Source organism: Euprymna scolopes, chromosome 22 (genome assembly GCF_053919585.1).
Source record: "Euprymna scolopes isolate OS-2025 chromosome 22, ASM5391958v1, whole genome shotgun sequence".
Lineage (NCBI taxonomy): Eukaryota > Metazoa > Mollusca > Cephalopoda > Sepiida > Sepiolidae > Euprymna > Euprymna scolopes.
In genome coordinates, this window is record NC_136503.1 from 11,658,188 (window position 1) to 11,672,807 (window position 14,620).

The window sequence follows — 14,620 nt, forward strand, 5'->3', positions numbered from 1 at the left end:
AATAATAATAACAAGTAACCATTTAAAGTTACTCAAGAATATAAAAAATGATAATTAATAAAATAATAATTAATAGCAAATAAAATAGCAAATTTATCTCTGAGTATGGAATGAATACTGATCACATTCAGTCGGGTCACCCACTGAGGAAGTCTGTTGTCCCGATACTTTTAGCAATACACAGAATGATATTTACAAGCATAAAAATCAAACTTAAAAAAATTATTTATGCATTAATCATGCATGGAATTCAACATAATCTTAATCAGTACTCAGCACTAAGTCTAACACATTCGACTTTAATCAATACAAAAGGAAGATCTCTAAAGAACTAGCAGGGAGACCTGACATTGCCTGGGATTAACGAATTTTCCATACTTTCATTACTTTTATTGTCATCAAAATTGGTGAAATCACACATCTTTCAATCAATTTGATTTATTGCCTTCTCTAGTCAGTGACCCACCACAGTGCATTGGAAGGAAGCTCACGTCTCTTGCAGTGACTTAATGCGCAATACATTTTAGTCTACATTGCACTGTAGAGAACCTACTGTTGATTTTATAAAATTATTTTATATAATCGCTTGAATTAAAGTTTAAAAAACAAAAATCAAGTAACATAGTTCAGTTGTGCTTCAAACAGAAACATTCATTTTGAACGTGCCCCTGTCATATCAAAGAACCTACTGTTGACTACTCTGGCAGTGTGGTAATAAAACTTCTCAAATGCATTTGTGATGTTAGGCTGTATAAGGGTGTTAACTTTATGCAAAATCAGATTGTTCCTTATTTAATTGGATTTTTTCGATTGTCGATACTTATCAGAGGCATTCCGATACAAAATCTAACTAAGAACACTCTGAAACACAAAGTACATTTGTGTGAAATTTAAAAAAAATCGTTTTGGAGTCCATATGGAATAAATTCACACACACACACACAAAGTTCTTTTTATATATAAGTAGAGATATTAACTACTTATTAAGTAATGATAGAAACTAATCCATGCAAAAGTGTAATGTTCTACCAATATTTTGTTTGGTTTAATTTTTTAACGATTACAGTAGATCCAAATGGCTCTAACAAAACCGCCATTTTTATTTTTTGCTTTAAAATAAGTTAGAACACAAAAATATTGATCCAATTAAGTAAAAAAGTAACTTATCTTGCGTTTGGTAACATTTATCAGTCATATATTTATTTTTTTCACCTCATTTTTTGGAGGGGGCTATAGTTAAAAAAATGCATACTCGTTTCAAATACAATTTTTGTCTGATGTAAATACTTTTCGCTAAGAAGCAAATGAAGTCGATTTGTTAACAATAATTTCTCGTTATTTTTTAAAGTTTGATATTAATAAAAATGGTGTTCTGACTTGATGTAAATCAAATATCTTTTAAAATCAGATTTTATAAGTTAATATTCAAACCAATTATAAAGAGTTTCTTTGTCATACTTTAGAGAAAATACATTTTCTTTTTATTACATGTTATGACTATGTACAAACATGCATATGTACTGCATACTAACAAATATTGTAATGAGATATATTTAATGTAAGTCACAAACACTCTTCCTTTTATATTCACATAATTTGAATTTTTAGTCACACTCAATCTTTAAAAATTATCCTATGAAACAAGTAAATTTCAAATAAAACTTTCAAGGTCATGGAGTATTTATAATTATTTTCAAATATAAAATTATAACATTTTTTTATCAGGATTTCAAAATAAAATTAATTATTTTGTCTTTTAAATGTTCAGTAAAAAATAAAATTGATTCGTTTTTTTTTGTTTTTTTTTGACCAATGGCAAAATCTTTTTGTGTTATATATGAACTTCTAGAAGATTAAAACAGGATTATGGTAAAGTACAGAATAATTAACCATTGTTAACTTGTAAAAAAAGCAAAAAACAACAAATAATTTGTAGCAAATGCAGTAGAATTCAATTCTCTACCGACCTGTATACTTTTAACATGGGGATATTTTATTTCAGAATTTTATTTCAATGTTTGTTAATAAGGTTCCACTTACGCTTAAGTATAGCTTTATGAGCGTTTTTAGGGGAACTTGCCACTCGGACTTAGAATTAGTGGTAATATAAATCATCTTTCCTATTACTATCTTTTCAGCAAAAAGTAAACCAAAGTTAAACTATTAAATTGGGCACCATTTGGTTTTCATATGTCGATAAGGCACAAAAATATTGAAACAAAATTCTGAAATAAAAATTCTAATTTCCACGCATTAAAAGTACTTGCAAGTCAATGGAATAGAATTCTAATAAATTTGCTATAAATTATTTCTTTTTATTTTTTTTGTTTTGCGAGTTCTTGATTGTTAACTATTCTGGACCATAACTGAGGATTTATTTAAAATCATTTTTCTTAATTATTGAATTTTTTTCATTTGATTTTCATATTCTGTAAAAAACAAAAATAAATTAAAAAAATTTTTTTTAAAAGTTAAGGCAGCAGGTCATAACCAAGAAGACAATCGGCAATGACATCACACAGCGAGAGAAGTTTAAATGGCTTGTACTGACACAGCGTCCGAGCATGTGGGATGGAATCTGTTATCCAAATATTGTCAAAAATGTCACTGTCCAGGAATTTTTTCCAGGATTCCTTGGGAAAAACAGCATGGGTGACATAGGCGCTGATTGATACGGCACCCTTTTCTTTCAAAACCTTAAAAAAAAAAAAATTAAAATAAAAAAGTTAGTAAAATAAAATTCTTTTTTTTAATATCAGCTTTAAAAGAAAAAAGGATATCTACCGACCATCGGTTTTATATGTCTACTGGCATTGATGGCAGTCTGGCATATTAACTGATTGTTCTGAGGTTCGTAACTATTTTACTAAGAACATTAAGATCTTTTTTACCATTCTTCTGCAATTATCGTTGCCTTTTCCTTCTTTCTTGTAATGTTAAAGTTTATATTTTTTTGTTATTAGGTTAATGCAAAAATAATGTTTTTATATATATAATTGAACGTCAAAAAACAACATTATTTTTGCACCAACCTAATATCAATGTTATAAAACTTTGCTGTTACATTAGATAAAGTAGTTAAAAAAATCATTTTTTCTTACAATTACTCGAATATTTTGTTTAATAAAAATTACAATTCCTTTTTAATTATCATCGCTTTTTCCTTATTACATTAAATGTTCTCTCTATCATTAAATCATTTCTCTCTGATAGGCTCATAAGAGTAGTGGTTGATGGACAAAAATCAGAGACCCAGAGTATTAATGCTGGAGTCCCTCAAGGATCAATCCTGGGTCCAACTCTCTTCCTGATCTACATCAATGATCTCCTAAAACACATACTTAAATCATTTGTTGACATCTATGCTGATGACACGGCAACACATCAAAGGCTGTAAATGACAAAGCTCTCTCTGATTCTCTCTCCTCTGATCTCGAACGAGTGGTTCAGTGGGGGAAGACGTGGCTGGTTACCTTTAATGCATCTAAAACCAAACTCCTATCTTTACATAATGCTCTGATCCCCATCTGGCATCAATTGAAATGGATGGCTCTCATCTAGGAGAAGTCCCATGTTTTGACAAGCTTCTGGGCTTGACCTTCACTCCTGATCTGAAATGGAACATGTAGATCAAGTCTGTTGCCAAGGTCGCTGGAAAGATGGTGGGATCCTTCTACCGCTCCAGAAGATATCTCACTACTGATGCAATTCTCTATCTATATAAACGTTTATTTATATTTATATAGACGTCCAAGGATGGAATACTGCTGCCATATTTGGGCAGGAGCTGCTGAAAACAGCCTATCCTGCCTTGACAGAGTACAAAATAGACTTCGTGGCTTAGTGGGGGATGCCCTTTTCTCTTCCCTGCAACCTCTCTCCCACAGAAGAGACGTTGCAAGCCTATCTTTGTTTTATCGTTATTTCCATGGCAGGTGCTCGTCTGAACTCCAATCTCTGGTCCCCCCTCGCCAATCTTTTACGAAAAACACCCGTCTAACTGGATCCACTGTCAGTAATTTTCCCCACTCTTTATCTATGCCTAAATCAAAAAGTAGATTCCATGAACAAAGCTTCTTTCTTAGAACTGCACGCCTGTGAAAGTCTGTTCCGTCTGCCTGCTTCCCACCTGACTACAACCTGGATGTCTTCAAGTCCAACATAAACAAATTCCTGATGAACCGCCCCCTTAAGTAGACACTTTATTAAATCTCCACACTAACGTACTGTACTTACAATAACCCGTATCCCTGAGTGGCTTCCGGGCCTTGATAAGTGGTGACCACCTTGTAAAAAACTTTTTAAAAAATAAAGTTTTAACAACCCAAATTCTTGTATGAAAAAATGAATGAATCTCTTAGTTAAATAAGGTTACCTCCCTTAGAACAATTAATTAATATGCCAGATTGCCGCATTCGCTGTAGGTTACATTTTCCTTTTTTTTTTTTTTTTTTTGTATAACACAATTTGTATGAAGTCTTAGCAAAATTATAGCATCAAAACATTGATAAGACAAGAACTATTTATCCGATCCGTTGATATTTTTGCTTCATACTTTTTACTGTTGTCAAAGAACAGTGGATCCATACACGAAGTTTGGAAAAATCTGGAGTTTGAATTATAATATGGACAAAGTATCAAGGAAATAATTTAGTTGTGAAAGTACATACAAATATTCTGACAACGTAAGAATAGACTAAAGATGTATATCGGCCTCACTTCTCTATATTGTATCAAGCATTGTCAAAATTATCTCATGAAAACGTTGATAACTTAAAAACTCTTTATCTGATCAAGCTGAAATTGTGTGTGTTGGTTATTGTTATCGAGGAGTGTCAGTTCCATACATGAAATTTGTAAAAGTCATAAGTTGAAATTTAATCAAAATGTCAAACTTGACTGAACTTTTCTCTATTGCTGATAAACCTTCTTCATGTGACAATATCGATGAAAGTGAATAAACTGAATTACATAAATGTTTTTATTTCTCTACGACTTTTCTTTCCTTTGTTTTGATATTTTTATTTTGTTTTATTTAAAAAAAAAACGTAAATAAAACTGAATCCTAAGAATTTGCTTTGTATTGCTGTTTTATTTGTTCCTCTATTTTTGTGTTGCTTTTTTGGTCAAACTCTGTCCATTATTCATTGACGACTTAGAATATAACAAAGCAGAAATTTTAATAAAATGGCAAAAGGTTACTCTGGGGCGCCAAAATAAATTTTAATCCCAACTGGTCGGGGAGTTTGGAGCTAGTATACTCCCTTTTTTAATCACTTGTGAGCATTAAGAGTAAGTGGAGTAATCCTGAGAAAGGAGTGGCGCTCTCCCCTACATCTTGCTGTAGTAATCAATGAAAAAAGAGCCTTTAGATATCTAATGACATAGCTGATAACTGACAACGTAAAGTTGTAAAAACATACGAGATGCCTTCAATAAGTTTCCAGACTTTTTTCGTATCAACACTTTTATTGATACTATTTTTTTTTTTTTTTACATGGTAGTCACCACTAATCAAGGCCTGGAAGCCACTCGAGGATAAGGTATGCGCATGAAACTCGATTCCCCTTTAAAGTAATCTCCTCAAGCTGTAATGCACTTGTTCTTCTATTTTTGGTTATTTTTTGGTTATTTTTTTGGTTATTTTTTGGTTATTTTTGGTCATTTTTTGGTTATTTTTTTGGTTATTTTTGGTCATTTTTTGGTTATTTTTTGGTTATTTTTTTGGTTATTTTTTTGGTTATTTTTTTGGTTATTTTTTGGTTATTTTTTTTGTTATTTTTTGGTTATTTTTTGGTTGGTGTTAGAAGACTTTTTAGGTCAATTCTGTACATTATTCATAGGTTGCTGATAATGTAAGACAGAAAAAAAATAAATGTTAATAAAATAGCAAAAGTTACTCAGGGGCATCTAATGTTAATCTCAACTGATTGGGGAGTTTGGGACTAGTATACCCCCTTGCTAAACACTCGGCATTTTAAGGTGAGCATTAAGGGGAAGTAAGGTAATCCTTAGACAGGAGTGGCGTTCTCCCCTACATCTCACTGTAGTAATCAATGACAATGAAATCTTCAGGTTGCCCTTGACTATGTTTGATCACCTCATTCTTTTTTTTTTTTTTTTTGTATAACTATTTTATTTGTTTCTTTATTTTTTTTTGTTAAATTTTTGTAGGGGTTAAAAGATTTTTAGATTTCTTTGTGCATTAGAAAATGATTCACACAAAAAAGCAAAACTTACGCAATGAAATGCGATATGTCCATGTCATTGAAAACCTAGTGTCAGAAACATTTGGAGAAATGACTAAAACTGACAAAGTTACACAAGTCGGCCATGTATAGGGGTGTTTACAAGTATCAAAGTTTTACGTGTCAGAGATGGGGGTGAGAATAGAAACTTACTCGTCCTGTTTCTTTGAGAGTTCCTCCAGTAAGGACCAAATCATCAACAATAACTACAGTTTTTCCTTTTGGATCACCTGAAATAAAAAATAAATAAGAAACATGAAAGGCACTCCATAGAGTGCATACCTCAGCCAAAACTCAAATATGAACAAAAATTAAATATACTTGATTTAAAAGGTAACAATAAAATTGAAAGAATTTAATAAATACAGCAATAAAAACATTCAAAAATAAAAAATTATTTAAACTTCAAAAATATTTACAAAATGGTTGTTGTTGGTGCGTAACATTAAAGTTTTTTAGTCAGAATTCTTTTTAGAAAGACATCGGGTATGTACGGGAGGAACCATGTGAAGGGTGCCAACATTTTAAGTGAAAGTGATTTTTATGGAATGAACTGGGTTTGAACTTGGGACACCCAGGTCACCGTCCGTGTCATTAACCACTGACCCCCTCCCCCTCCCAGTAAGTAACTTCAGTTCAACTTCATCAAATGATGAACAATAAAATCAAATTGTAAAAATGTGATTTGTTCTATTCTATTTGGTCAAATTACAGTCATGAATACTTGTTGCAAACGTCAATATGTGAATATGTTGTGAGCAATTTTTTTTTTTTAATTGAACAATTTTTTAAAAATTGAACAAATTTTTTTTTTTTAAATTGAACAATTTTTTTAAAAATTGAACAAATTTCTTTTTTAAATTAAACAATTTTTTAGAAATTGAACAATTTTTTTTTAAATTGAACAATTTTTAAAAAATTGAACAATTTTTTAAAAATTGAACAAATTTTTTTTAAATTGAACAATTTTTTAAAAATTGAATAATTTTTATTAAAATTGAACAATTTTTTTTTTAAATTAAACAATTTTTTAGAAACCAAACATTTGGTGAATGTGTTAGAATAACAATAAAATATTTTATTCATTAACTATGTTAATTTCATTTCTATTTCAGATCCTTAAAAAAAAAAAAATAGTGTCAAGTAAACAAAACGGTTCATTTTTTACACTTTATTTGCTTTTTACTTGTAATCAAGAAGTTAATGTTCCTAAAGCAGCTCATAACGTTTATATGTATAGAGATGGCACAATGTCTCAAAATATCACCTGATTTTGGTTTTTGCATTTCAAGAAAAGGTATTTTGAGCTGAAAGATAGGGATGACCCTCAGTTAATTTTTTTCTCTCTTTTTCAAAAAAATAAACAGATGAATAAAAATTCCTCAGCTCAAAGGCAGGATATTTTTTATTGTCCAAGAATAGAAAAACTTTGTGAGTGATGAGAAAAGATTATCACCCGAACAAAGATTCTATTGATGAATTTTATGTAATTTATCGTTGTAAGACTATGACAATAAAACATTTTTTTAAAAAATGCTTTCAATTTATTCTCTGAATTAATAGGATAATTTTTTTTTAGATGAAACGCTGAAAAAAGAAAACAGATGAATAAAAATGATATTTTTAAGTACCACTTAATAATCTTGTAAATATCTTTTTATTTTAGTGAAAATATATTTTTTGTAAACAAAAAACGCCTTTGCTAAAGTTAAAGTTTTAAGTACTAAAAAACATGAATTTCTGTTTGCTTTTTTATTGTAGATGCTAATTAAAAAAGTTTTTTTTTAATATTTCAGGAACATTACAGAAAAAGCCTATAAAGTCTGTGTTAACAAAATCAATATAACTTGAAAAAAAAATTAATTTCTTCAAATTCCCAATATTATCATCAAATTAAGCAATGTGTATCTCAGTCTCCTATCCTCATCAATTATCTAAAAAAAAAAAAAAAACCCTCTAAAAAAATGCATTTTTAAAAAATCCATTTTTCTCCAAAGTATTCCGCATAAAATAGTAGAATGGCGCATTCATAGAAATAAAAATTGGTTAACGATTTTTTTTTAATAAAATTTCCCAAGATTTTAGAATTATGCATATGTATAGGATTTTGATCACCAATTTTAGGGATGCCAGTCCTTAGTTCTTTAGGATGCACTTATACCGGTTTTAGGGTTTTACTTTAGAGTGTTTGTTTGAGAGGAGTATTTTTGATATTGACCAGATTCATAGAAATATTTTCAGTGAAAAGATTTGCAGGCTTTAGATTCAAACAAGAGACATTTTCATACGGTAAACCAAACAAAATAATGAGTTAAGAAGGCATATATTCACAAAAGAGATAATTTATATATGTTTCAAATAGAAGTTTATAGCAATAGGAAAGAATAGAAAGTTCGTGAATATTTTTAGGGTTCTTGTAGAAAGAAGGGGATTCATTAGAAGTCTGGATTGATTAAGAGCCATGAGTTTCAGGCGTCAAGATAATCGTATTCAAAACTTCTCTGCTCATTTTTATAAATTATAATTCATTGAAAATTGTTTTTAAGAATCAACGTTCATTTGATTTCATATTATAATTGTAGTTCAGTGAAAAAAGATTGGAATATTTCAATGAATAACGTTTATACAGATTTGCAGATGATAATCTGTTTGTGAGTTCGTTAATGTTTGTATGCGTGAGTGGAGACAAATGTTGCAGAGATAAGTATGCACAGTGAGGTGCCCAGTGACACCGATCTGCAGATTTGGGTCGACTGAGTTCCACTGATTTATTGAAGAAAAATCTGGCTTTTAAAGGGTTTAGGTGGCTCCAAGAAAGACTATTTCAAATAAATTCATAAAGTTTTCTGATTGGTCCAAAATATAATTATTTGTTTTTATTCAGGATAGTAACAACAGGCATACAAACGCATTTATGTATTTTGATTTTGTAAGTTGTTCGAACATGTTTTTCCTCACATATACACACGCACATATGCACACACACGCACGCATATACACATCCTCATACACACACTCACAAGCATATATATGTATATATACACACACATTGTGTGCACGCACCCGAGCTGTGACGTCACTTTCTTTTAAGTGAAATCCAGACATGCGCAGTCAGAACACTCACCCCGATATAAAAGTCAACAACAAACATTCAACTTCCTTTTTCTTCCCTTTTTGTCTGGGTTCGTCAACCAGGCAAGTTCGCGTCCACAGCTCTCGGCTTGAAGACTTTTCCATGTGGACGACTGCCATCATGAACGCGCAGCTTTGCTGAGGCCAACACACTCTCTCTCTCTTTCCCTTTCTACATGCGGGACTGCCATTTCTCGTCCTCTACTTCATTTCTTTCTTTTCCACGCACGTAGTCGTCAATGACTGAATGAACACGTGTTCCACCTAAACCCTTTATTTTCAACAGAAAATAAACAACATGTTTATTTTATCCAGCAATTGAGTTTTGTTTCCTTCTTTCCATTCGTTTCATTATTTTCTTTTGTAGCGAGTTAGGATATTTATATCCTGGTCAGCAACAACGTTGATGTGTAAACATCAACCGCTACAGATAGCATTATTATTATTATTATTATTATTATTATTCATAATAATAATAATAATAATAATACCCACATAAACTACAAACCCTGACTTACTACATGGAAACTGTAATGAAATTAAAACAAAAAAAGGGAAGTAACACCACATGAACTCAAAGGGATTGAAACTACAAGATATCTTATAACTCTAACCCATACTCACCACTCTCCAAAGAAATAAAAGCTATTAACTTCAGCTGATATAAAATATCTTGAAGGCCAAATAGGATAGAAGGGCCAAGGAGAGAGTACTAACCAGAACTCCACTTGATAAGTACAACGAGTACTGGGACTTTGGGAGAGGGCTTATTGCCACGCAAATTCTAGTGAAAACTAATGGTTGTTCCCAGCTAGAAATCAATGGTAAGCACTTGTTGCGATAATGCAAATTCATTTACAAAGGTTATCACAAGAGATGGAGAGTACAGAAAATCACAGGCAACTTGTTATCACTCAGACTTCAGGGAACACCACTGGTTGTTGTCAGTGAATAATCTCTGATAATGTGCTGTGTGAGAACTCCTAGGGAGTACAAATAATAGTAATAATAATAATACAGATTTTTTATATCTAGTGTTCATCTATTATCGATTAATGATGGATTCAAAGAGATTGTTTGTGATGAATATCCAACCTGAAAGACATCTTCAGTGATTCAAAATGAGTAAAAGCTTTCTTACAAACTAAATAAAATGGTGACTTTATTAACACATATCATTAAACTCTGAAAAACTTGTATGCGTGTGTGACAGACAGAAGGGGAGACAAGTGATTCAAGGATTACCTCCCTTGATAATGTGTCATTTCAAAATTGAGGAAGAAACTGTCGCAAATGTGACAATTGAATGGGTTAAAGTAATCACCGAAGCACATGTTCCTGGATGCAAATTCTACAGCAAACCACATTCTACAGGGTGGACTGATATAATTATCACCCTAGATGAGGCGACATGATTCCATTTCAATGAATGATGAAAACTGGTTTTCTTTTTTTGTTGCAAACCATCTGTTAGTTGGCTAGTTGTGTACAAATCCCAAGAGCGATAGGAACCTTTTATCATGCCTGAAAGTGACACAATGTTCAACAAGCAAGATCGGTGATGTGCCACTGTACAACTCATACTCTCTACTGATCCAATTTATGAGAACAGGATCATTGCCAGCAGCCTCAAAATGCATTGCTGGATTGGCACGAATAACAAGGATGTACCCATAGTGATGAAAAAAGTTTCTGGTCATGATCATAATTTTGGTGTGGTTTCAAGTAAGGGCCACATCATGCCACCTCACATCTTTGAAGTCAGCTTGAAAGTCAACACCAAAGTGTGTCTGGATGTGTTGAAGAGTGTGGTGATCACCTGGCGCAATAAGGTGGCTGCTGGCAGACCCTAGGTGTGGCAGTAGGACTCAGTGCTGGCCCACAAGTCCAAAGAGAGCCAGACTTGTCTTCAGAAGGAGTGCTATGACGTTGTACCCTTCTCTCACTGCTCCCCCGACCTGACCTGAACCTGCTGGACTACTTCATTTGGTCATACATTAAGAACATCACTGACATGACCTCCCACAACACCAAAGCCAGCTTGATCCCCACTATCCGCCAAACTCCTACCAGCGCTTGTGAAAAAGGCATGCTCCCAGTTCCTGACCCATATCAAGGCATTGATTGACGCTGAAGGTGGCTGGATTGAATAGATGTCAGCTCTAGTACATAATCAAGTTACCTGAATTAATTTTTTCAATAAAAGTTTTAAAATAAAGTTGTAGTATTGTTTTCTTTAGGGCGACAGATTTTATCGTTCCACTGTGTACTTGTAAAACAGGAACAAGGATGTGACATTGTGGTGATGTGACAGAGGATGGAGTTTAATTGATAGTGCAGGATTGGAGATTTTTTATTTAATTGATAGTGCAGGATTGGAGATTTTTTATGGACTCTGTCTAAGAGGAAGGGACTAGTGGTAGATGCACTAGTCCAGATGTGGCAACAATACTCCATGCATGGGCAAATTGTGGTTTTGTACAGATACAAAATACTCTCAGGCATAAGTAATTTTCTAGCATGGTAGTGGGAGCTTGTTTTCTTTGCAGTAATCTTAGCAAATGTCTTCAATGTACTTGTTCTAATTCATATTGCCTGTGAATTTTTGCATGTAATGTGAACAAAGATCTCACTGCTCAACTTCCTACCTAGAGTGACTTTCTTGTATTTTTGTTAGGGATGAATATAGATAAAAATAATACATAAATAATTTATTCAAAAGTTACTTCACTTTATTAAAAAAAAAAACCAACAACCTAGTGATATAAATAGGACAATTCAGAAGTTGAACTGATTGTTCTAAGGGAGGTAACTAAGAGATTAATGTTATAAAACTGTTACATTAAATATAGTCACATCTTTCTTTTTTACAATTCCTCGAATGTTTTAGCATTTCAAATGATCGTATGAAAAAAATGAACAAATCTCTTTGTAAAATAAGGTTACTTTCTTTAAAACAATCAGTTAAACTTCCGGATTGCCATAAATAGTATATTGTTTAAATCTGAATTTTATTTTGATATAAAAATGTTGAAACCTATTTTGTTTATATTTTCATTAATTTCTGGGTAACGCCAGGTAGACCTAGTAATATTTAATGCGTTAAGTGTTTCTTCTCTAGTGCAGTTTTATAACAAAATCTGTACTTGCTGACAGGAAAACTCACCGTCTTTGAGCTGGACAATCCTCTTTGTACCAACCCTTGTTTTATTACAAATGATGCAATCACCTTCTGGAAAAAAACTCTTGAAACGCTTGCATGCACCATCGTCAGGAAAAGCTACAGTGAAGTTGCCATGACCAAAAACCCGATCCAGCTCAAGTTTCAACCGAGGTATTGCAGACTCCAACCTAGAATAAATTTAGAAGAATAAAACTACAATTATATTTTAAAAAGAATATTTTTAAAAAAAAGTAAATAAAAACAACTAGGGAACAATTTGGCCAAGGGGAATAACTTCTGGTAAACGATGAGTTTGAAGAGTTAAACAGTTTCTTTTTTTTTTCTCTCACTCTCTCTCACACACACACACACACACACACACACACACACACTATAAAACTCAGATCAGCTTGCTTGGGCGTTTAAACCATCTATCCGGTTTCTGACTTCCGGTTTCAAAAAATTGTCTGCTTACCTATTTCATGGCTGTCCTATCTTAAGTCCGATATTAAAAGCTACTGCTACTATTCAAAGTATGCACAAGGTCAACAATATTTTTTGTCTTATTTTAACATGTTTTTTTTTTTTTTTTTTTTTTTTACATGGTCGTCACCACTTATCAAGGCCCGGAGGCCACTTGGGGATAAGGGTTATTGTGTCTACAGTAATCAATGGGATAGTATCATAGTAATCGTTAGTATTGGCGATTTGATAAAGTCTCTTACTTAAGGGGGCAGTTCATCAGGAATTTGTTTATGTTGGACTTGAAGACATCCATACCTCTTCAAGGAGGTGGGGGGTATAGAAACTTGGTTTTAGTAGCGCTTTTAGTAGGACCTCCTTAATTTTCATTAGTGCTTTCAGTTGTGCTCTGGAGGCTTCCTGAGTTTTACATTTTTCACTCATCACTTAAAAAAAATGTTTTCTCAAGACAATAAAAGATGATATAATTTCAAAATCACTTTTTATTTTGAACATTTTTCATCTTACCCTTTAAGGGCCAACGGGTACACTAGTATATATTAAAGATTATGACAATAAGAATGTTTGGGGGTTAAAATCAATTCAGTATTATATAGTCATAAAGAAAAAAAAAGAATTATACAATTTTTGTCTTGAGTGATACAAAAGAACATGGTAGCATCCCATAAGATTCCATTTTGTGAAAATCAAGCTTCTTATGGCATATTTACACATTTCAAACATGTTTTTCTTCAGGTGACATGAGTTGTACTAAATGCATTTTAAGTCGAAATGGTTCCTCATTAAATAATTTTTTGAAAAACATAAAACAATTTTTATACGCAGTATGGTTAGCCCTTCAAACTCATCACTTATCAAACTACAAAGCAATTTTTTATCACATTAGTTTAGACAGGACCTTAAAAAATGAATTTGAAACAAAAGTTCCATTCATTCCATCCAATTCAAAGTGCTAAGTTATTTAAAAATTGCGAAAAGTGTTTGCTAGTAAATGAATACATTTTTTCATAATTTCATGTAGTTTAACAAATGTTTCAGTCGTACATTGTTTAAATTTAAATATCAGCAAGTGATATAAGAAATGGGCTTTCCAAGATTTTGAGTTAAAGGAAAGAGAGCTAAGAGAGCTAGAGAGATAGCTAGACGGACGAAGAGAGTTGGAAGTTGGAAACAGGGTCAGTTCTTTCACTAGAATTCATGAATACTGGTACCATAAATGTAATTTTCCAGCTATCAGAGAAATAAGATTTGGCAAGGCATTTGTTTTAGAGTTTGGAGAGAACAGGGGTTAGTTCCTCCTTACAAAGATATGATTGGCTGGTTAAGCCATAAATACTAACTGGTAGAGACACATAGGGAGAGACATTGAAAGGTACACAAACTTCACGCTAAGAATACTAGCTGTGAACACTCGTTCAGTAAGGCAACTTAACAGATTATTACTCAAAACTGTAGGAAGGCCTGCTCAGCTACTTCAAACAAATATATCGCTTCAGCGGGACATATCAGTTATATCATTTTGAACAAATTTTTTACTGTTGAGTTTCTAAGTCCGAACAAATGTTAGTTGTATTACAATAGAAAAATAAAACAA

General features: G+C 32.2%; 1 protein-coding gene across 1 annotated transcript in view; it reads right to left on the reverse strand.

Moving 5' to 3' along the window:
• Window positions 1–1,096: 1,096 nt before the first annotated feature.
• Window positions 1,097–14,620, reverse strand: part of LOC145243893 (uncharacterized) — a 63,378-nt gene continuing 49,854 nt past the window's right edge. The window contains exons 6-8 of the mRNA XM_080107001.1: window positions 12,547–12,731; window positions 6,402–6,478; window positions 1,097–2,696 (exon numbers count right to left, since the gene is read on the reverse strand). Coding sequence (XP_079963127.1) covers window positions 2,472–2,696; window positions 6,402–6,478; window positions 12,547–12,731 — 487 coding nt within the window. The 3' untranslated portion in view covers window positions 1,097–2,471. The remainder of the gene's footprint in view (window positions 2,697–6,401; window positions 6,479–12,546; window positions 12,732–14,620) is intronic.